This window comes from Cyphomyrmex costatus, unplaced genomic scaffold (genome assembly GCF_001594065.2).
Source record: "Cyphomyrmex costatus isolate MS0001 unplaced genomic scaffold, Ccosl1.0 scaffold306, whole genome shotgun sequence".
Lineage (NCBI taxonomy): Eukaryota > Metazoa > Arthropoda > Insecta > Hymenoptera > Formicidae > Cyphomyrmex > Cyphomyrmex costatus.
Window position 1 is genome coordinate 386,135 of NW_017277190.1, and position 25,871 is coordinate 412,005.

Consider the following 25,871-nt stretch of genomic DNA (forward strand, 5'->3'; position numbering starts at 1 on the left):
ATATTTGTCTAATTATCATTAATATTAAGAATTTTATAATGTAATATGACTTAGACATAAATACTAATTCACAAATGTGATGTGATGTGATCGATATATGTTATAAATTTATTGTTATATGTTACATATGATAAAGGCAAATGACAAGCAGTTTGTTCATTATCATGGCTATAAATACAAAAAGAAATAACTATGACAATAAATAACATTGACAAGATCTTGTGTCGATCATTTTTTTTGTATTATATCACAATGTCTCTTGACCTTTATTTGACAGTCAACACATAATAGTTTAGCATGAAATACCTTGGAACTAGAAAAGTATGTCATTCTGCGATATTAGGAGGTAGAACTATAAATGTAATATTTCTTTCATTACTGAGTTATAAAAGAAATTGCTTATTACCATATACAAATGTGAGAAACAATAAAAATTGTAGAATTTGTAATATTTTGCATCATGATAAAATTGCGATCATAAAATTATAAAATTGAGAATATTCAACTTTTTTAGTTCTCAGGTGTAAAATTACCGAGGGCTCTCGTCTCTATATAATAAAGTAACTATAGATTTGTTTTAGCAGTCTTGTAATCCGTCGTGTGTTTGTCTGAATTCTTGTCACTTGTATTCGGGATCCTCCTTGTGTTTTCTTCTGGGATCTGACGAGTCTAAAGGAATTATCACTGGCCGTCTGTTTTCTGGTCGACGATTAGTGAAATTGTAATTCGTTGGTGCGAACCTGTTTACTGGTCTAGACCACATTATCGGTCCACATCTGGAACACATTTATGGTAACGTACCAATAATTATGGAGCATGTACTGTAATATTGTGCCAATTTGTGTAAACTGAAAGTGTAGAACACTATTCACACAATCGCTCAATCTAGGATTTTCATAAAGTTCTGCCAATTGTTATTTTTTTAACGATTTATTTAAAGCATTAATCGTTAGTAGAATACAGATACATTCCATCTCCAGAGTGTTACATTATTATAGATATTAGTTAAATGTATATACATCACATAAAGTATACATTGTTTTAATTTAACCTTACATTACTCGCGTGGTTTTTATAATTACTCATCTATGATGTTTCTAACATCTCAATTTTTATTCCTTTTTTAATGCTTTACAATTAGATAAGAATTAATATTTTATACACTCTTTAAGTAAAACTAATTGAAAAAAAATTTTACTCATTAAATATAGTGTTTGTTATGTATTATATATTTTTTGAGTAAGATTGTTCTTGAAGGGAACGTTCTGGAATGTAACCTTAATTGTGAAATAATTTGTGCTAATAATAACAATAACAAATTAATAAATATAATTTGTATAAATATCACAATTTAATGAGTTTATAAACCTGGAATGTTCTGGACATTCCTTGCGAGTAATGAAGAGTTATAATGACTAGGCGATGAGGAAACGTTTAAAGAGAAATAAGTTTTCATTTTGTTATCACCTAAAATGTTATCGAATCATGTTGCTCAGTGAAAGACATCAGCGTGAAGAAATCAAAAGTGCTTTTGCTCACGTGCAAACACCTATATATACGAAAAGGAAAGTGCGAATATGAGACACATACATAAGAATCGCATATAAAGCATAATTAGAAAAGAGTAAAACTTGCGAAAATTCGTATAGGAATGGAGTGCACGGTCGAAATAAATTCAGAATATTTAAGTGAACGAGAAATAAATCGGTGCGCAAATCGTGATTGAGTAATGACGTGCAATGAAAAAGAAGAGCGCCTTATTCCTTTAGCCCCCTATTTTGTTGGCTCACACCTGCACGTGTTGGGGTTGAAGTAGTATCCGGTGGTGCATGGCTCGATGGTCCTACACGTGCAAATGCAGAGGGTCGAGTTCCAGATCTTCGTGTCGTTGTTCTTATGACACTTTTCCTGCTCATCCCCGTTATTGCAGGCGCACTTGCAGTTGTGCGGCTCATAATGTTGCTTATCGTTGCAGTGCTGAAAGCAACAAGGAAAAAACGACGTGGCATGAATCATCGACGAAAAAGAGTGTCAATACTTATTATGCTCGTACAAACACGGTTAAATTTCGCTTGTCCTCCGCATTGACACACTTTGCGAACGTTCACGCACGTTGCAAGGAAGCGACAATTGTAGCAATCAGCGAAATTGGTATATTGAGAAACGACCTTAGTTTCTCGGACAATACAAAGTCCAAAATCAAGACGTACGACATTTTTTAGATGATTTTCGCGAAAATGACTTTAAGCTTTTTAAAAAAGATCATTAATTTCCAATTCCAGTTTTCACTTTATCAGATACTATACATCTAATGCATTTTTAATCCAGATTATTCCCAACAACAAGTTTAAAAACAGATATAAGACGTCTTATAAAATGTTCAAAAGACTCATAATGTCCTGCTTTTAAATTTTGTGTCCATTTAACTTCATAATTTGGATTAAAAATTTATCAAGTGTAATATTCTCTGCCAAGTGATTGGAGTTAGGAATGTATACTTCCTGAATAAACAAGAATCTCAGCATACAAGCTGACGATAACTAACGTTTGCTGGGATATTACATATGAAATAGTTCAATAAAGTCAAAATGTTTATATTTAACAGTATCATTTTATAATTTAAATGAAAATTTTCTCATTTTTTTTTGTCTTAGTTATTTTTTAAATACATTTCTGTTATTATTGAAATAATTTTCGATCCAGATTTTAAGTCGCCGTCAATCTTTTTGAATTATTTATAAATACAATATAAAAAAACGTACAATTTTAATTCATTTTGTTAAAGAGTACGTGTAATAAATCTTTAAATATTGTACTATGTAGTATGTATATTGAATATCACGCTAATGACTTTAATACTTACTAACACATTTTTTAGTAACACATCTTAGAATTTTTTTATATCTTTTGCATCTCTCTTTGCATTTGCGATTACATAATATCTCAATTGAAACGTCAACTTCGCAATATATTCGAGCGAGGATGGACGCATGAAAAGTGTGATTCACACCTTTGAAATGCCTATTACTTCTGTTTCTAATGTATTTTCGTGCATTGTTGAGATACTTGGAAGCGGATCTCATGTTCCTTTCAGCTGACCGGCTGACGCAAATCGTCGCCGAGTAGTGCGACACATATGTGCGTGCACATAGATCGCATGAGAAACAATGAACGACCACACAATGTGTGAGGTATGAAATTCGTAAATAACGTGTCCTGGTTAAGCAAAAAGACATTAATTAACCGCCAATTATCGGTTATCGTCAAATTACCTCTTCTTTGATTTTGCAATCGCACTTGCATTTAGTGTGTTCCTCCACCGGCACAATTTGTCGTCCTCCGTAGTTCATATCGGTCAACGACGTCACGATCACCTTAAGACGACGTGAAAGAACCGTGTTTAATTATTGCTTTCTCTCGAGTTGCTTATAATAATATGCGCGTTTTTGTTCGTGCTCTTTAACTCGATAACGATCGATTACCTCGAAGTTCCGCATCTCCGTAGCTGTTGGCTGACACGAGAGCAGAGGACTAATGCAACAACCACCGCATCTTTTAATCCGTGTGCAGAGTGGGAAAACGAACGTCGAAGGATCGTCGTCCAGTTTTAGAGAAACGAGTTGCAGCTCGGGCATGCACTTGGCTGGTGTCGGCATCAATGCGTTTGATCGTTCCTCGCCTCCGAATCTATCTGGAAAGAATCCCTGTTTGTATTTTAAATGTAATCAAAGAAACTTTCCTTTTTACTCTGCCGAAAATATAACATCTATCCCACTCCAGTTTACGTAATATAAAATATGTTTCGTAGTACGTAGAAAATTTAACGAGCTGTTGGTTGTATTAATTTCCAAGTAGATGATATTAATTATCAAATGTCTCGTAAATATACCTTCAAGAACAATTTTGCTGAAGTATCTAAAGACGTACCTAGTTAGATACAAAAATCTGAAAATCATTTTATTGGACTATTAAAATAATTTATATAAGACACTTACGTAATCTATGATATATTCTTTGCTTTTACTGCTTTTTACTGCTCTTGCCTTTTTGTTTCTTATCTTGTTTTCTCATTTTCTGTCATTCGAGATAAAGTTGACGAATTTTGAAAGAAACAAGAAACCTAATTGTCGATTAAACGGCAAAAGAGAAAAAAAAGTAAAAGATGAGAAACAGGAAATAAAGAACACGTTGTAAATTAGATTTCAAGCATGAACAATGTTGCGAAAATTTTGACATTGTAACGATTGATCTTCAACATCTTACATAATTATTTTGGTGCAAAAAATAATTTTCAGAAAAATTGTTCTCTTTCCATATTTTGTATTTATTATCACGAGAGTCCGAATGGAATAATGTAACAATTATAACATTTAATTTATCAGTTGTAAGTTTGTTATTAAACAGTAGTAATTTGTTAAGAAATAAGTAAAATATATACGCACATATTTATTATTAAATTTATATTAGATTATTTCTAGGTAGTAATTACTTTTTTTTTTAGATAAAATTATTTTTTTATAGCGGAAAATGGTCAACGAACATGCTGAAGCAATTTCAATTGCAAACCGTTATTTCATGTTGGTCGATAAAATGGTTCCCGGTTTTAAGGATCATCTCGCAAAGCATGTAGTACTCGAATGGTTTGGGAAGGTAATTAAGGGAAGAAGAAAAGTAACTGTATTTATGCTGTCCAATCAAATGGAATCTTTTCATACATTTTCTGACATTACGCCAATTTCCGGTATCCCTCACGAAAGCGAACAGTTGAATCGGTGAGAGCATTGAAATTAATGATAAAAGTTACGCGTATTACACTCACAATTGCATTCATCAGTTATATAAGTCGATGAAATTCACGTCTTTTTCAAAAAATTAGTTTATTCGTGTTATCATTAAATACGTGTACGATAAATGCATTTGAGGAAATGTAATACTTATTAGATGATCTAACGCACATATATTTTTTGCGTTAGAAAGATAAAACGGTCCTTAGATCAGTACGATAACTGCAAAACCTACACAAACGATTATTTACCAGCTCATTCTTCACATGAGACTGAAATGTCAACGACCCACGTAAAAGATTGTGATGACCAGGAAAGCAATGCGAACGATACAACTTTTCTACATGAAGCAGCTTCTGACAAATGCAAATTTCAGGAAAAATGTATAGGAAAATTGAAAACTTTAACAGATCGTGAGAATGCGAATGCAAATATCAACGTGCATAAAAACAAATTTAGTGCAAATGCAATCACCGAGATGGATGACCAGCATTATAATTTTAACGAGAATGATCTCTGTAATCTTTTCGAGCCTGAGATTACGTCTCAGCCTGTTGTCGAGAAGATACAGAACATTAATAGGATAAAATTGAAAGAGGAAATGGCACCAACCGTCAGAGCTATCAACAGAGAGTGTGAGCAAGGAGATGGACCTGTTACTGTTGAAGCTAACACGACTAAGTACCTGGAAGCAAATGGAGAAATAAAATTTATACGAACGAATATACAAACAGGTAGAAATCAATTTAATTAAAAATAATTATTAAATGGATAATATTTTACTATTGCTTGGACATCTCCAGATTTATAAAATATTATAAATATTAAGCTTTATATAATGAGAAATAAATTACATATAAATAAAAGAATTACAGAAATATATAATTTGTAATATATTTTAATATATTAACAACAATAAATGTCAGACATGTTGAATTAAATTTTTTAGATTCTCTATTTTTGTATCATTGGTCAAAACTCTATCAAAAGAAAATCTGGATACGAAAATGCAAGCTGCAGATTATATATTCGCTTCTAAATGATGTCGATTCGTCGAAGGTTACTAGAAAATGCCATAATACACAGAAGAATGATTGTGTTGCTTGCAAATCAGAACTTTCGACTAAGGTATGTCACGATGCAAATAAAACACAAGAAAGTAAATTGCCAAGTTTTGAAGAGGCGATTGAAGCTAGTAATACATTAATACGGGACGTAAATCATTTCGGTGGTTACCTACATCCCTTAAACTTCTTAGAAGATCGTGAAAATTTTTTAAAATATTTCGAGACCGAAATAGTGAAAAAGAATTCCAATACGCATTTTTGTTTGCGTTACGTCAACAATAAATTGACTTCTGAGTGTATAAATATAAAACCATTTAATGTTATGTTCCAAATTCACAAAATCATTTATTCGAAGGTCAAAGTAAATCATACATCTAACACACCATAAACAACATAATAAAATTATCGCACAAGCTTATGGTCAAATGACGATTGCATGATATATAGATGATACCGTTAGATGAATCAATTGATTCACCTACCAACATTATCTAACCAAGCCAATTGACCGGATACGCAAATTTTTATCTGTAACAACGGAAAGGCTGTTTCCTGCGTTAATCGGAAAATCATTTACAAGGTTGAAAAATATATTTAAGCAATATTTTTTTTTAATTGCATAATAATCCACACGCACTGGAAGTATCAAAATATGTACATATGATTTACGTTATAAGATGATCTCAGTTTACAATGATAATTACGCGTTTGTATAAACGAAATAATCAAGAGATCTACCGCGCCGCGATTTAATTTATGTTTCTACTTAGGTGATAAAATACTGATCTTATCGCGATGTCTTTGTATCTTTATGAACTATTAATTTCCCTGCGATAGTTATTATATGCATTTAATTGTAGCTGTATTTAAAGAATAATATTTTCAAATGTTTGTTTTGTGACGTATTTTTTGATTTTTGATAATTATGGTAATATGATTTTTTTTTATCCTTGATGTTTCTATTTAATAAATTGGAATTTGCAATGAATAAACTTGATGTGCTCCTTTTTATCTATGATGGAGTTTCCTTAAGATTATTTGCCATTGCATTATTTATATTTGCACTTACGTTAGTAAGAAAGATAACGCAATGACGAATTATACTTACTGGCAAACGTGATACCCTTTTCGTTCTCTGGAACATCGTGAAGAAGCTGCATAAACTGCTCCAACGAATCTATCGAATTTAATCTATTCGCTAAATCAAGCGATATCTAAAAAAAAATAAATTATTACATATATTGGTAGAAAATAACCTAATCTAAATCCGATTAGATTATCTTCTAAACACAGAATGGATCATAAGTTGCGACTAATCATATGATTAAATAGAAAAATCCGAGTTTGAAAATAAAAGTTGTTTCAAAATACTTTATTAGTGTGCGATTGACAGGTTTCTTGTATTTTATTTCGTATACTGTGTTTCGGAAAATTTAATGTTCAAAAGTTTTAGATAATGTACATATATGATAATATATGTGCTTGCTAATGCAGGAAAGGATAACTTTGTGAAGTATCTTAAAAATTTAACTATAGATATAGATTTAAAGATAATTTTGTCGGTCTGAAAAAGTAATTGTGTAAAATGCTCAAGTGTGTTAAACCGTTTTTTCCATGTAGTTGCTTTATTATTATATAATTCGCGGTCAACAATTTTTCTGTGTTAGCTATATTGGAAAACTTATTAATGTGCGTAAGCCAAGATAAATATAAGTTAAAATTTTCTTAAGAAGTCATTTCGATTCGAATGTGCAAGATCAGAAAGAAACGATATAAATCTTAATGGATCACACATGCTAGATTGATTACGCGGTTATTTCTTTCCTAGATATAATCTTATAAATATTGACTAAAAGAATAAAAATAAAATTAAATTTCTCGGGGTATTCCCGCAGATTGTGAGTCATCCTGTTCGATTGCAGATACTCGAGATATGCAAGTGTGACTAAGAGCAAATGATCGTGCTAAAACAAATGTCGGTCAATGATCCATGTTACATAAAAATTTCAATTTTAGGAGAAAAATAGATATTTGCTTCCTTCGATCAAGCCTGTTTTCACTCGATTGTATTTAGACTAAAACAATCAAATTTTAATGTATCTTTTCTGTTTCGTAATCAATAATGATTTTGATTTGTTGTAATCTAAAGCACGTTTTATATAAAATGTGTTAGTTTATACGTATAGCTTAATTTTGAAAAATTTTTTTAATTGTTCTCATCGCTAAAGAGTTATTAATGACACGAATGTGTGGAAGAGAAATTGATATCAGATCGATAAGTAGGTATCTGTAGCTAAAAGTATATAGAGTACATACATATATCAGTTTTAGGACATTGCATAGCTATTCTATTAGTCATTGATAACCTGCTTTGAATGGATGCTCACCTCTAGCTTCGGTATCGCGATTCAAACAGGTTTTTAAACCGATCGAATCGCTACTATTACTGTCAAAAAGAAACAAATACCTTATATACAAAAACGAGCACTTCAAGATTTAAGCATTAATATCTATCATATTAACTAGCAGCAAATATTTTACACATTTATTAAATTGTATATACATTCCAAGTTTAGTTCATTCAAAAGAATAATTTTTGATTAACCGAAATTTAAATTTCTGAATAAAAACAAAATCGATTCACAAAATTAGTTGAAGAATGTACTTATGTACTCCGGAATTTGAACGCAAATATCATGAAATACGTTCACATTTTACGATCGTATTCACACCTCACTTTCATCGACAAATGCGTGCATATTTAGCATAGTTTACATTTTCCATACATTATAATAGAATCTCAGAAAAAAATACACACATGTAGATAAAAAAAAGATATAAACAGACCTAATTGTTTATGAAAAACAAGTGCTCTCTTCGTGCAATAAATATAATGTCTCCGGAATGTTGTTACTTTGATTTCAAAGCAAATATTTCGTGAGATGAGCGTAGACGGCAGCCTCATGAAATTTCGGAAACAGGTTGGGCGCGTTTTACGATTTGCATTATCGAGAAATATTCTGCGTCCCGCAGACACACTGTGTACTTCCTGGAAATGACAATCTTCAGCGCAAGAAATTGCAACATTCCGAACCCGTTTTGGTCTCGACTTTCGAACACGTTTCGCGTGCTTGAGATATCTGTGCGCATTCATAATCTCGTATAGCACTCCTGCGTGAAACAAACGACTTTGCGATAACGACCGCAAATGGTCGCGGTTGTTTCCTTAACAAAAGATGCCTCGACTCGTCGGAATAACCCTGGTTTCGACCTTGTCAGGAAGCAAGGCTGTGCGTTCAGTTTAACGCTTAGGCGCCGTTATATTTTATTATAATCGTAGCCTCGATTTCGCTACTGACGTGACGATATTGTAATTATCGTGTAAAACCTAATAGCTACGAGCGATGTAACCATTTTTTCTAAGTCAACAGCTAGTTTACGCAATTGCACGTGGATTTTTATTATTCCATGTTATATTTTTTGCGCTTAGAGACAGAGAGGGGAGAGACAGGAGGAGAAGAAAAATATCTGTTCTTTTTCGAAGAATTTTCTGCATCAACTGGTGTACACTGATGTAATAACTTGAAATGAAACAAATATAGGACTACTACCAATATAGCTAACGAACCCCTCGAATGAGACTATTATTATGTGCATTTTTTTAATCACAATTTCATAGTAACGTGTGCATTGAAAAAAAATAGCGGCAAAACTTCCAAGGTTAATCGATCCGGTATTTGCACAATTGCAAGATGACGTACGATACGTTTTACATCGTGCCGAGAATCACAAACCGTGTCGTATGCTGTGATTATTTCGCCGATATCCTCGACATTCAGCCTTCGAGACATGGTTTCGAACTCTCTGAAAAGTGAGTCTTGGAAACGAAAATGTTGCAACACGTGTCATTGATTTACGCGCATCTCTTTTGAAGATAAAATATAAAGAGAATTAGAAAGATTATAATAAGACATCATCTCTGTCAAGAAAATTAGCAAAACAGTAGATATACCATATATAATATCCCGCTAATAAATATATTGTACAAGTAATGTCAAACTCTGAAAGAAAGATTTTATTACAAAAAATTAATTTAATACAGATTTAAAAATTATTTTGTCGGACTATCAAAATCTTACGTCAGAAATTTAAGCATAATGCTGTAAAAAATTTTACATTTTAACAATCAATGTTATTATTTTGACGGTCTGACAGAATAATTTTCAAATCTATACACTGAGAAATATATTTGATTAAATCAAGGAAAGGGTCAAGAGGAACGACATTTTAAAGTGATCAAACAGAATATCTAATTGTTATAACTAGAAGTTCGAAATGCTATTCTTGTTGAGCCTTCTTCTTGGATTACTCAGGACATTTTCCTCTGTGTGGATATAGATCTAAAACTAATTTTGTTAGATCAACAAAATAATTATGTAAGACACTCGAGCTGTGCAATGGTCGTTAGACTGTTAAAACTCTGCTAGAAATAACTGCTCTTGTTCAATCCTTTTGTTGATTTAATCAAAATATTTAGCAAAAGTTTTAGATACTTTAAGCATGAAACCGTTCTTTTCGTATAGAAATCAACGTTTGCTTTTTGATCTTTTGGGCGCAGGTCATTCCGGAAAGGGGGGGAAAAAAAAAACAAACTGCTATTATTCAAATGAATTTAAATTTCAAAGCAGCAACACCGCGGACTTAATTCGGAGGCAGGGCAGGATCAATCTGTATCAATTTACCGGCGTATCACTGTCATCTGTCGAACCCCCCGCGGGCTCATTATCGAAGGCCCTGTCCCTCGATCTCGAGCCGACTGGTCCGGGGAAGACTATGTGATCGGGATCGTCGTGATACTGCGCGTCGATTTGTCCCAGGAGGAATCCGCCGCAGACGATCGCGAGAACGAGCATTCTCGCGATGAAATGCGGCGGCGACTGGCTGTCAAATGAAGCGCCGATCCGCGATTGCATTTCTCTCCTCACTGCAGGTACACGGAGTCGTTACGTCGTCTTTAATTATTATTAACGATCGATTCTCTCAGCCTGCGGATTTTTTACTTGGACACGCGCGACAGCACACCTGAGAGCGTATCCGAGCGCCCGCACCGCGATCGACTGATGAGACGAACATGTCCCGCGCGCTTATTTCTTGCATAGGCGAGCGAGCGCGCTCACTCGCGCTCGCGAGCGCTGCGTGTCGTGTCGCATGAATCGCCGAGATAAGCGATATGACTTTTCACAGGATCGATCGGCATGTTTATTTTCCTCAAATGCATTTCCGACGTGAAAAGCACGATGATTACAACGTAAATATTCTACTTGCAGCGATCTGATAGAATTTATTGACACAAATTCTTTTCCAATAATCAAGTCGAATGTCTAAATAAAAATAATAATAAGTTTCTTTTTTCAGAAATACAGGAGCACTGTGAATGTTACATTACCGTACATATTTTGCTTTCATTCTTATTAAAGCTGTAAGTATTATTAGTACATTTTTTATTTGAAAAAAAGCGATATCGAGATATATCATGATATATAATTTTGTCATACTTTTATTTGTGTGTATCGATAACGCTTTATTTAATAAATAAAACGATAAGAATTGCGGAAGATATCACACCCTACTATTCATGAGAAAGCTGCACAGCTGTAATTTGCCGTTACATCAACTACAATTGAAAATAATTCAGTGGTGAGCAAATAATGCTTTCCGAGTGGTTCTCGGTGAACAATGTGGGCGTTTGTAATTTACATATGAAATCAACTTATTCTAAAATTAATTTTCATATCGTTACATCTCAAGGTAACAATCGACGGGAAATCTATATCTATAATCGTCTAATGATGCAGATAAACCAGTCGTTTATGTAAAGAATATAGAAAGAACGAAAACATAAAATGATTTATAAAAGTAAACGTAGTACCGTAATGGAAAATAATAGATATTTCATCAACATCGATGAGCACATAAATTAATCGAATTTGTTATAGATTGATAAAGCTCTGATGGCATATCCAATTCTTTTTACCTTTTTGCATAAAATGTCGAATAGTGCATATAGTGCATTGCAAAATTTCGTCTACACATTTAGGTGCAACTACCTCAACCTTATTTTATTGAAATAAAACATTTAACCCCTTGGAAAATACGTTTACCACTATTATCATAGTATAGCAGAGCTATCTGTACGATAATTTAAGATTTTGAATGTAGGTAATACACTATTAAGAATATATCTCTCGCGTGTAGATGGCGCTAATTAATCCAATATTGTCACAGGTGAATTAAATGTTGATATTGAGGGAGCACCCTTTTACCGACTCCCGTCCGTCTTAGTTCCACTTAAAGCCTCCTGAGGCGCTGTCGCGATGCGACGCTCCCGCTGGCACGTCACTGCACAGTGATTGGCCGCTTGACTTATTTGAAAGAAGAAAGAGCGTCTTTGTGTGAGAACCGTCCTCGCTGGTCCTCGCGGACTATATCAATACCACTTATAGTAACTTTATATTAATTTATTCATACATAATTGTGTCTACACAATATACTGAACAGTATAATGGAACCTATACGAATACTACACTGACAACATCTTCACAATCATGTAAGTCAATTTGTCATATTTAACAAAAAATTTTTTATTAAAAATATACTTGAACTCTTTTCGTTTTCTTTTCTTTTTCTAATTATTTTAGCAAACTTAACAATTTGATGAACATAAGATTTGAACATTACCATCATGGTATTTTGTATTTCGAATCGAAAGTAAAAACGCGGATACGATTTATTATACAAGTCTTGTTACATCGCCCATCTTGGATGGACGCGTCTTTGTCGGGTGCTTATTGTTTCAGTTGAATTTTTGAAACAAAAGTTCTGGTTGTGTGAAGACTAGATTTATTATTCATATCGAATAAATTTTATATAAAAAACACACTGCTATAATTTGTGTCGGCTCATATTGGCTTTTTATTAATTTTTTTTAGATTTATTTATGAGCCTATTGATTATCTTGTTTTTTATAATTATTTTTATTTTTCAAAACTCTTATATCAATATATTGGAGATATTTTTTGTAATTAATTTAAAGTTAACATATAATTATTTATTTTTAATGAGAGAGAGAAATTGAAAAAAGATTACTTATTATAGTTATAATTTTTTTTTTAGTAATATTTTATCAAATTGAGTAAATATATTTACTAATTTTCCTACATTACCAACAACCAAGTTCGAGATATTTTATTATTATCTAGCACTGAATTTTCAATGATCGATATTCTGCTAATATTATGAAATAACTACACAAGGTAAATTAGGAGAAAACTTTATAAATAAAAGGAATATAATAATGATAATAAGAATATTATATTATATAGTATATGTAAATCATGACAATTTTTTATTTTTCACATTTCACATCTTTCTTGGACAATCTAGTTTTTCTTTAAATTGATAGTGTATATTATTTTGTTAATAATCATTTAATATTTGATAATTTGTAATATTAAAATTAGAAAGGACCGCCTATAATTATATCATTTAAAAGCCCATTACGGTCAAAGTTAAATGTTGGAATAACACACACACATCTATCTTTATTTTAAATTGTTTCAAATATGTGACTGCGCACCGATTACTTTCAAAATAGCAGTACAATCAAACTGAAATAATATTATATATATTCTTTCTAAATTAAAGATTAGATCTTCTATTTGATGCTGCTCTTAAAATCTTAAAAAACTTATTGATAATTTGTAATATTGCTTGGCCAAAAATATTAACCATCTAATTAACTACTATTTAAAGTTTTTTAACTTAAAAATTGATTTATATAATTTGCTGTAAAAGTTATCCTTTATTTCAAGAACCCTTTAAACGTGTGTATGATGAGGGTAACATTGCATTTCAAAAAAATCCATGCTAATAAGTGAAGAAAATATTTGTGTGTCTAATATTTTTTATCCATCACACAAAGCTGTATTTAATACACTATTATATTATAGAATGTTTCTATGATTGTGTTGATTATATCTTGTTTACTTATTCTTTTAATGGACATATACTTAAATACGAGGAAAAAAAGTGATTCATAAAAACAAATTACTTTTTCTCTCTCTCTCTCTCTTTGACGTTATTATTTAACAGAATTAGTTAAATGATATACGTAATACAATTATCATGTGATATACACGATACAATAATCAAATGGTATATTTACGTTGTGCACAGTTATATAAGTTTATTGAATTCCTGATGGGCGAAGATTGCCAAATTTTGTTAAATTGATTTCTTCTTCAATGTATATTACTGATAAGTGATTAGAAATCAAAAGATATGTGATGATATTACAATACGAGAGAAAAAAGTATTATGTATAGTTTTCATTGCTACTTTGGCCCCTCGAAAGGAAAGAATATCCTGCGACATTGTTTGTTTCATTCTGTAATCAAGAAAAATATATATTTGGATACTACAATCAATTTACTTCAAAATTTATGCAATACAGTAATTGCAAAATATTTTTCATATTTTTATATTGTATTATACATGTATATGTATATACAAAGTAGAATGTGCTTCAAAGTAAAAATTACGAAAAGAAGAAAAATGTATTTATCCAGAAATATATTTACCTCTTGTTAAGAAGTTACTAAAACCTTTCTGCATCCTCCGTTACGAACGGGCTTATAACCCGGCGGACATTTCGGCTGTACCCGGTTTCTCGTAGGGAAAGTCAATGGCCATCCCTCGCACGCAAATACTAACATTATCGTCGTGAGAATCAGTAGAATTAAACGGGCGGGTGCCATTATTATAGAAATATATAGACTATATTCGATGTCCTGATCACTTTCTTGAATTTCAAATTAAAAAGACAAAATTAAACGGATTAGCTTCAAGTTTCTCTCCTTCTTCTTACGTACGTGTTTGCAACATCAATATGCTAATAACTGGCTGCTACAACGATAGCGCATGTATTTATATACAACTTAAGCTCATCAATGCGGTTTTCCGTCTCCGTTTCGTCATAGTTAATTAGTGGTCAAAATCATATCCTGATTGCTTACGCAAAAGCGTTTACTTGTAACTTCCGCGCGATAATAAATTATTGATAATGATTGTATACGCTATTCACATTCTGGGTTTTTATGCGCACATTACCAATAAATCGTGTTTTATGACTCAGCAGAAAGGTAGAAGATAGAAAAAACTAATGCAAATTTGTTTAAAATGCTTTATTCATTTTACTTATTTTATGATATATATATATAGTATATGTATAATAGTTTTACATGTCATGTATACATGAATATTTTAATTGTTTATGTTATATGTATTTTATTTATGGAAGAGGAATTATGTAAATAATTACATCCATTAGATACATATACTTCATTAATAATCTTCTATATATGAATATATGTTCAGAAAGAAATATAATCGATTTAATTTTATTTTACGAATACTCTATTTATTTCTTAATTTAAGTATACAAAAATTTAATACTCTATAATATATTCTATAGCCTATTTCTTTGCGTAGGTATAAATACACTTGATAAAATAATTTAGTTTGTAGTCTGTATCTTGCATTTCGAATGAAATTCATGATTGCCAATTCGATTCGATGAACTATAGATCTTACATCATTAACTTATTAAATACATCAAATTTTCTCTAATTCTCATAGACCTATATAAATACGTCTATTACGTATTTATTCCCAACGATTAAAATAATATTCTTATTTTTAATCCTGTTAATCCTCCTGTTTCCGAAGGATGTTTTCTTTCAGGAGTGGTCCAACTTTATAAGGAATCTGGAACATAAAAACCAAGATCTTATTTAATTTGATTTATTTTATGTAGAGTTTTACAAATGAGTTTTACACATCTCTCTATGGTGGAAGTAAGAACTATGCGGTGTATGCGGAAATAGAATGACCGCTATAAATAAAGATCTGAGCAATTTATTGCATATTTAAGTTTGACGTGAGTATGAAAGGGATCGATACGAGGTGACGATTGTGTGCGCATTTGATAGACGAGTAGGCTGGAATAGTTGATGAGTTGTACTGACTTCCGGTAAAGAAAATCAACTTTTAAAGCGGTACACTTTGTCAGAATAAGTTTACGTCATGCTATAATCAACGAGACGTAAATGTGAACGTGTTTGACGTCAGTGCGTCGTAGGAATCAAGTATTATTGATGGACGCGCGTGTATAAAATAAGAATAAGAATAATTGGATCATATATAAAGTATACAATTTAATATATACATACATCGCATTTACCATTGATTATATGTATACTGTATTTATAAAAATAGTATTACTTGTTTATTTATTTATAATACGTGCCGACAATATAAGTCTTTCTTGAGGAAACTTATTTGAATTAATTTTATAATAAGAATCTTTATTGAAAAGTATACTTATAAAGAAAATATACGAAAGAAAACGTTAAATTAGCGCGAATATTAATTATATTTCAATCAATCTCTATACATAAACAATTTATTATTATGGTTAGTTATTATGTATAGAAATTGATTGAAATATAATTCAACCCAGCGTGTGGTAGATGCTCAATTTCTTTTCTTTGTTTATACTTGTAAACATGAACGTAGTAAAATTTGAAATAACACCATAAAAAGTGAAATATCAACAATATAGTTCTGTTTGTATATAGAAAAGATAGTTTTGTTAAACATCGATATAAACATTTAACTAGATACAGATCTAAAGATAATTTGGTTTGGAATTCATTAAAATAATTATATAGGACTGGTTGCTAAACTGTTCTAACTTTTTAGCATTGTCATTCATGTTTAAGCATTTTACATAATTATTTTATTAGTATTATCTAACAAAATTAATTTCAAATCTGTAGGTATAATAAATTTTTAGTACTTTATTAAAACTGTCCCTTTTATAAATCTTAATATAAATTAAGTAATAAATATAGTAAGTAAACATTTCAGATTGTCGATGAAAATATATGATAGAAATAATATGTTGCAAATGTGCGACGCAATAATTGATGTTTTACTTGTAATGAAGAGAGTTTCTGCTTGTTAAAAAGTTCCTTACCTAAAAGACGCTTCGACAGCGATTTCCAACTTTAACCTTGTCCGGTGGACATTGTATAGGAACCTTAATTATTGATCCAGCTTCGATTTTGTAGCTATCGAAAGGTAAAAAACGCTTTTCTTGCGAGACGCTCATGTCGGTCGCGTGCGTACTCGACATTAGAATGAAAAATAACACTAACATGAACGTTACAGCCACTAAAAGCTTCATAGTTGCGTATGACCGTAGGATACAGTGTGTAATCAACGACTGAAGCCTGTTCAGATCTCGCCTCTCAGTAACTTTATTCTGTGATCGCGTCGCGTCGTTTCCAATCTGTTGGAATTAATTGCAGATTCGCGTGATTCTCATGGATAAATATTTTCTTGATTATAATCGCACTTTTTCAAGAATTTAAATGTACATATACCACTCTCACGCAATACGTAATCACGCGTAATTTTTACATGTTTCGAAGATGACTCAGGCGATTATTGATAGCTGATGTAGACAGTTATATTCTCGAATAAAATGCATCACAATCACAATGCGACTGACGACACTTCGTTGCGTATTAGTATTGTGCTTCAAAAACACGTGGTCCAAACAAATGATTATCTCCGTTTAACCATTGACAAAAAGTTCGTTAATCACGAACTTTCTCGAAGTGTCTCGTTTTAAATTTCATCGGGCGGACGCATTACTTGATCGCATTGAAACGCGAGCGATACGAAACTTATTGTTAGATTCGGCACGTCTCGACAGCTGAGTCGTATCTCGCATTTTCCACAAAAAAATCATCCGCCGAGCAGTGAACGTGATTGAGAAACTGGCGACGATTGATCTCTATTCTCTGTCTGCCACCACTGCCGTCGCTGCCTTCTCGAAACGAACGCAAACAGCGGGGTTAATTAAGATCGACCTTGTACGCAAACCGGCTTAAAAGACATCTTTATCAGTGACGAGAAGTATCGCGAAGGCGACAGTCGGGGGGCTTTATCAGCCTCTGGCGTGTCCGGAATTTTTTTCATGGATTTGAGATTGCGATATCTAAAACTGCGTGACAACATCATGAACTTTACTTAGACGAGTCATCGATATAAAATTGATCTGCTGAAAGTATATGTAGCGGGGTTAATGGAAAAGTTAATCTCAAAAATAATACACAATGTTTTTGTATGTATAATAGGAAGAGATGTATAAATTGACTCATTAATTTCTATCAAATTATTGAATTTAAAAGAGATGTATTAAGCGCAAAAGTTTATTTTGCTTCATCTATGAGCATTTTTGATAACCTTCCGCTGACACTTTCAATGATATAGAATAAATTATATATAATATTGCAAAAAGTTTTAACACAATCCAACAACCAGTTTACATAATTATTTTGGTTCAACAAATTTATTTTCAAATCTGTATTGATTACTAGAATATCAAAACTGTCACAACATCGCCCATTTATGTGGGTTATGCTTGAGCGTTCTATATAATTGTTTTAATAATTTAATAATATTTTGTTATTTTTAGATCTGTATCAAGCTAAACTTTTAAATACTTTAGCAAAATCTTTCTTTCCATCTAGCATTTAAAAGGAATGTACCTTGCGTGTTTATTAAGCTTCACCACACTTGTCTACATTTGCCACGTCGATCGACTTGCTGACCCGGTTCACAGTAGACTTTATTCCTTCGTGGTACGAATATTATTCTTCCTTGTACCGTGACCTCTGGGGATGCCGTTGACGTAGCACTGCCATTTCCGTTAATATTTAAAACTTGCGAGTTGTTTTGCGGTCGTATCAATTTATCGATAGACATCGCGACGTTCGAAAAGGACCAGCATTCGCCCAGGCTCGCAGAGAGAATCACGAGCACGAGAACCGTGTAAAATGTACGCATCCTTCTCAACTAATATCGGGCAACTAACAGCTGTACACGGTGTTCAACCCGGTATAAACATTGACGGTCATAACTTGATAACCCGATGATACTGTCGATACTGACGATTCCGAGAGAGAAGCGCGTTTCTTTCGTTATTCAGAAAAATTTCATAGTCAGTGTTTAATTCGAATGTTCAGTGTGTCGTAACTGCACGCTAATTTTGTCTTCAAGTTCTGTCAAAAATCGTATACTGAATGAAAGTCACGCATGATTGTGAAGGTATGAAAAATATGCGTTGCTTTTATATTTCAGAAATTACAAAATCAAGTCAATTACACATACACATTTTATTTCATCGTGAGTGTTTTCGATAACCTTTGATGGCACTTTGTAGCAACAGAATTATCTCTAATACTGGACATAATATTATTGTAATAATAGAGAAATATAATCTAAATATCGTAATTATAACAATTTTTCTTACATTAATTTAATACGTCGCAAAAGTAATAACATCGCAATCACATAAATATCAGCTTACAAAATCATTCTAACTATCTAACGAAAGTATTAAAGTCTGATATGGTCCATAGAACAGTATAGGATCGGAGCAAGTAGTCATATAAACTATTCTCATGATGAGATTATTGTATGATGATCGGCAGTTAGACAAAATCAAGCTATAATAAATTAACTGAACTGATAAGTTAAAAAACACAAATAATAAATCAGTGAAGCAATAAGTTATAACTTACGTATGTAAAAATAGCCAGACGAAATTAATAATCGCATCAAAACAAATGTTAAGACAATAGTGAAAATGCAAAATTCTAATTGTAAGTGTAAGAAAAAGATAAAGAGTTAGTTGAATCGAGATTAAAATTGAATTTTTTATTGATAGAAACGGTATTAATTGCTCTTATTATAATTCTTCGTCGTCCAAAGTTAAAATATTATTTTAGTTAAATTCATGTATGAATAATTAAGTTTATGACCTATAATTATTGAAAGCTGTGTGCGTGTGTGTGTGTGCTTCTAAATTATTTTACGTAACGATTTCCATAAATTATTTTTACAACTTTTATTCTTTTTACAGTTTTATTACTGTAATTATATCCTAGGAAGCAAGCTCGCGTTACTTGTCATTATTTTGACGTCAAAATAGCATTAAAGACGTCATTTTGATGACAAAATGACAATAGCTTGAAATGACGTCAGCCTGTTACTTGAGTATCGGAAATTTGTTTCAGCAAAAGTCTGTTTGTTTGCAATATTATAAATATTATGAGAGAGACAGAATACAAAAGTGAAAGAATATTTTAAAAATTCAAAACAATATCAAAGAATCTAATGCATTGAACGAAATGTTTGTCGAGAAAATATTTTTGTATTTTCAAGTAATTATTGATAATTCTTTTATTAGGTATTGCCATTTGTTAGCCAACGTGACATTGCAGGCCTACTAGAGGTATCTGTTAAAATTTTTATTTTAATAAAAATTCAAGCTCTTCGTGGAATGTAAAGCGAACCGACTTATAACCGAGATTGCTCGCCAACGTCATACAGATTACTTTATCAGAGCATATGGGAGCACGTTTCGTAGTCGTTAGAATTTCCATCACGTCCCTCGTTTGATGTATACGAATCATCTATTTAAACAGAGGGATGTGTATTAATATGTCAATTTATGAAAATCTTCACAAAATCGACATGATATTAATACTACTAATACGTCTTCTTAAAATTTTATTTTTTATACAAATGTCGTAATTACTAATTCTTAGTAACTTTTGATTCAATCATATAATTATTACAAGAAAAAAGCATTTAGTTGTTACTTATAAAATTTCATAATTATCAATATTGTCTTCTTACATCTTCGAAGATATTTAACAAATTTAATTTAATTTCATAAACTTACAGATTTGTTAATCGATAATTAATTCGAATTTCTTGGAAATCTTTCAAATATATTTGTCTACTCGATACGAGAAATATAAGAGTTATCGTAAAAAAATATCGTGTTTATCATGCTATAATGCATAGCTTGCAAATGAGAGAATGCTTTTTATTTCTGCCGATTTAAAGCAGTTGGTGGCGCCATCCATTGCTGCAGATAGAAAGATCAAAATGGATGCAGCATAATGCCGTGTGTAGATGATAATCAAAATATTATTCGTTTATGCATAAAATATAATATTTTATTCTATGACATGTATCTACGTGTACATACAACGTAAAAACTCTAAACTATATTTTACGTTATATAAACAATCTATAGATCATTGAAGTCTATGTTTTTTGTCATTGCATTGCATTAGATTGTACTAGAGTGATTAGAGCTTCGTATCTCACTTACATACTTGTATTTATGATATACTAAAGGTCAGATATATTATATTAACAATAATAAAACTTAATTACTCCTTTTCGTATTACGTTTTTCAATTTGTAATAATTTATAGATTTTACGTTGTCTGTAAGTATTATCTACTAAACATTCGTGTATACTTAACGTAAACAAAACGTAAAAATTCTATTTAAATGGTTTGAAATACACGGCATAATCTCGATGATAATTGAAATTTGCACACAATTTTATCATAATTCTGTGATATTTTAATGAAGTGTTTTACTTCCGAGAGGTAAAAATTATTGAATTATATTGAAAAGTGGTACACCGAAATCACTGATTTATAAAAATTATAATTTTGGATTGTGTTTTTTTTATATAACTTTTTAATTATCAAAAAAAAGATTGTATAGCTAATGTTATATTAATTAATTTATATAATCTACATTTTTCATGTACAGCTTCTGTAATTATTTTCCATAAGTAAATGAATCCAGTTTTCGAGAGTTAACAACGAAATCGCGCGATAAACGAGCTGGAACAGCCAGCTTATCCTTGGCACGCCTTGCCGGGTGTCTTTTGAGTCAATCCCGTACTCGATCAATGACAGTTTCACCCTGCGGGTATGGACGTCGATAATGCTTTTACGTGCGGATCATGTAGACACGATTTCTCACACGTACGCATCACTTTCCGTCACGGTTCGCCCCCAAACACGAAATTTGACGTGCTCATATTTTTCACATAATTTCCTTATATGCCATGTGCAATTAAAGGGCGCGTACATCGAAGTGCGGCTTGGATAAGCGCCAAAAACTTTCGTTATAATCAAACAACCGCTTTTCATATTCGTCAGATATGTATATATATTGAAATTGAAGTGGGGACGTTCTATATTTCGATTGCCGGATGATAAATTCGCAGCCGCGTATGCGTGCTGCGAATTTCCGGCAAAAAGAATTTCTCAGCGTTTTCTCTTCCACATTTCGCAAGATGGGTTCCCACGAGCAAAGCCGAGCACACGGTCTAGAAAGGCAATAACCAAAGATGATTAAGATATAGTCATTTTGTTCCTCGCTAATTCCCTGCTCTCCGCGGCGCGGTGGTCCGGCTTGTCGACACGAATGCAAACGTGGCACGGTCGCTAAACATACAATTATTGCTTATTGATAACCTCGATTCGGAAGATAATTCTTCCCTCCTTCTCGTATTAGAGTCACGGGCCGATCCAGCTGTTCGAAACGCCACGTCGGTGAAAGGATTAAGAGATCTGTTCTTTTATATGCGACCATTTTTTATACACGCACGGTGCTGAAAATAACTCGCTGATGATGAAACTGTTGGAAACACTCTTGTATTAAATCTAACATATTTCATGTATCTTAAACAATTCATCCAAGTTTTTGTGTTAACTTAGGATATTAAAGTTTATTAAAATATATTAAAAAAGTTCAACTTTTAATATACTTTTAATTACTTTAATATATATAATATTTAATAAATATAACACTTAAGTATATTAAAAATTCAACATATAAATTTTAATAAGGTCCAGTTTCAATATAAATGTTTTTTATTTGTAACATATTTACCTTGTGCTAAATTAATAATATGAATAGAAAAATTTGGATGGATCCATTTGTAAAATAGAATATTCCTCTAAATTTTAAATCGATAAATTAAGTTACGTATTTAAACATTTTTTCTTTATTTTATGATAAAATAATACCACAAAATTGTAGCAGCAATTTTACAAGATATAATGATATTCTACCGCGATCAAATATTTATTGATGAAATATTTAAATAAGATCAGATTCTAAGATTATTGAAATATTACGGAATATCTAGTTAGCTTGAAACCTTCTCGCACGGTTTGTATGCAAAATAACGGCGTGTATATCGATCCCTTCCGTTCTAAGTTTGCCTCTCAGCCACGTGATGCGCCGAGCATAGAAACTGCTTCGATCCTAAGCACGATTAATACCAGGATGACCATTATTGCGAGTTTAAAGGGTTGAGAAACGGTGTTCAGCGATACTCGGTAAACCATCCGTATACCAGCGAGCAATTTATTCGCGACTTTAATGATACGGGTAGCGACATCCCAGAACATCCCGATACGCTCGACTGACTCGACAAGAAAATTAATGCGCAACGTAATCCAACCATAACACCATAGTGTTAAGCGATATATACCGAAATTGCTTTACACGTTCGTCCGAGAAAGAGTCTTTATGGTCCGTCACAACGAAACAGTTGTCAATAAGCATCTTTTTCTATTACATATTACCTATAGAATAATCGAAGACATTGCAATTAACTCTATAATCAGTTGATGAAATTTTTTTACAAAAATTAGCAAAAATTGATGATGAAATTTCAACTTTGGTTTACGTTTTAAATCCGACAAACAAATCAAATTGCCGCACTGTTGACAAAACTGAAAAAATATTTTATCAAAAATTCGCGTATTATAAAATATTACGGAAAATTTAATAATACATCTAGGAATCGATTTGAGCGTCCTTATACATATAATTGATGGAATTATTTCGACACTTTGAAGTCTTTATAAGTAACTTTAGCAAAATTATTCTTTCCCATTCGCACCCATTCGCAAGTTTCTATCTGTAAGATGTCCATTGTCGCACGGTGAGGTGGAAAGACGGTGACAGAAAAACACTGCCAAAAAAAAAAGAGAACACCTATCATGAATCGATTTTAAGCGTTGGGAAATTCCGCGTGCCGCGGAGTCGCGTGTGCTCGCACACGCGTGCACACGAGGGTCGGATGGATGGACAGGCGAGGCAAGGGGGCGGGCAGGTAGGATCGATTTAAAAAGTAAATGACTGACGGACTAAGGTCGCCTACCAGGCAATTCCAGTAGCGGGCAATTGCGTGCAAGAAATTACTTGCCAATGTTGAGTGGCACGCAAAGCTCGAAGCGAACGCGAAGGATGGCATGGCGGCGAAGTAACGTCGGCCGCCGCCGCCGCCGCCGCCTTCCCTTCTTCTTCTTCTCGTCTTCGTCTTCCTTCAAACCTCGACGATCCCGTCACCATGCATGCGAACCTGTCGACCGCGAACGAGCCGTACGATTCCTCTCGAATTCGTGCTCGCTTCTTGGACACCGGTCGAATCCTCCAGAGATCGACGTCACGCGGTGTCTATATCCCGTGCTTCTTTTTAGCGTTTCCCTCGTTGATATAATCGTCCGGTCGCACAGTGGTGCCTAAAGAGATTTTGCGGGCAGAACGTCACATTTTTTTAATCATTACAGAAAATTAACCAAAAGATATGCATCTTATGATTCATATTTACATAACGCAAACTTTTACTTCCACATATTATAGTGTGTTTTTTTTTTTTGAATATATAATATATAACTGCTATGTTTTTTTCTCCAAGTGTAACCATATTGCACGTACGAGATAATTAAAAAACAATTTTTTAAATATTATATATAATATGAAATAATATGTGAAAAATATTTGAAATTTCTCAATTATATTACATGAAGATAATTTAAAAATTTTAGGTTCTGTCTGCCTTGACACCACTGTGAGTCATCTCGCGCAGCTTCCTAGAAGGCATCCAGTCGGTGAGTAGATATTATGTTAATTTACTAAGTGGGTTCAAATGTATATTTTCGAAACTATTGTCCTATTCTTCGTGTTTCCATTTCGTGTTTTCATTGGTATATTTGAGTTACTCGATTAGAATAAGCTAGCGAATCGTGTGTGCATCGATTATCCAGATTCTTCGTCCGTAATGGCGGCGCGCGGCGCTCGTATACGGTGGCAAACACCTCCTTCGCTACTGTTTCACAGGGATCTGCCTCCGCGTATGCTTCTTCACGGTTCGATGAATCTCTCTTCTCGGAACTTTAAAATATTAGTTGCCTTCGGTATTATGACGTCAAGTTTCTCGGTCCTGTGGAATTCGAACGTATGTTCGGGCGATGGCTTCTCGTGTGCCAGAAACACGCGATGAGGGTGTGTCGTAATAACAAACGGGGACCGCGGGTGTCTTAGATTGTTGCATAATCAAATAATTAATAAATTCGTATTATTTTTTTTCAAGTAAACATGGGACGCGCGCAAATACCGCGGGATTATGATCTCCGCGAACACGACGAAGAAAGTTGTTGGCAGGAACGGCATCGTAAAATTAGGCGACAGGGCGACAAGCAAACGAGACGCAACATTATATGCAGCCTCATAAAATTAGTCCGATATCGGCCGACAGATAATTCCTCGGTTACGACAAATTTTATGCCGGGCAATCAGCAACCGCGGGTAGTTTCACACCATAAAGCCCCGCCTTAGGAAACAAGGTGCTCGCACGAAGACAGTGCCGGCACTGAAAAGGAACGTTTATAATAGTTCTTATCAGACTTTGGTTCTGTTTGCATCTTTCGTGCACACGTGCATAACGAACGATGATTTAAGGAGTTTATAGTGCCAAAATCAAGAAATACTTTCGGAAGCCTCTCGTTTTCAAAACAGATTGTCTTGTCACTGAAACAAGTAATTTTCCAAATTTTCCAAAAATTGAACACATTTTACGCGTCCCGATCCATTCATAATAAAATTTAAAATACATTATTTTCATTATTTGTTTAGTTACCTATATAACAATATTAAAAAATGTTGAATGTCAGTTTAAAATAGAATAATACAATCAAATAATGTTAAACCAATT

General features: G+C 32.7%; 1 protein-coding gene across 1 annotated transcript; it reads right to left on the minus strand.

The window, feature by feature from the left end:
• Positions 1-476: 476 nt before the first annotated feature.
• Pvf1 (PDGF- and VEGF-related factor 1) lies at positions 477-10,930 on the minus strand. Its single transcript, XM_018542118.1, has 6 exons — positions 10,594-10,930; positions 6,960-7,065; positions 3,483-3,691; positions 3,273-3,374; positions 1,793-1,977; positions 477-776 (listed from the first exon to the last, which is right to left on the minus strand). The coding sequence occupies exons 1-6, from the start codon at positions 10,822-10,824 to the stop codon at positions 620-622; spliced, it is 990 nt and encodes a 329-aa protein (XP_018397620.1). The 5' UTR covers positions 10,825-10,930; the 3' UTR covers positions 477-619.
• Between the last annotated feature and the right edge of the window lie 14,941 nt (positions 10,931-25,871).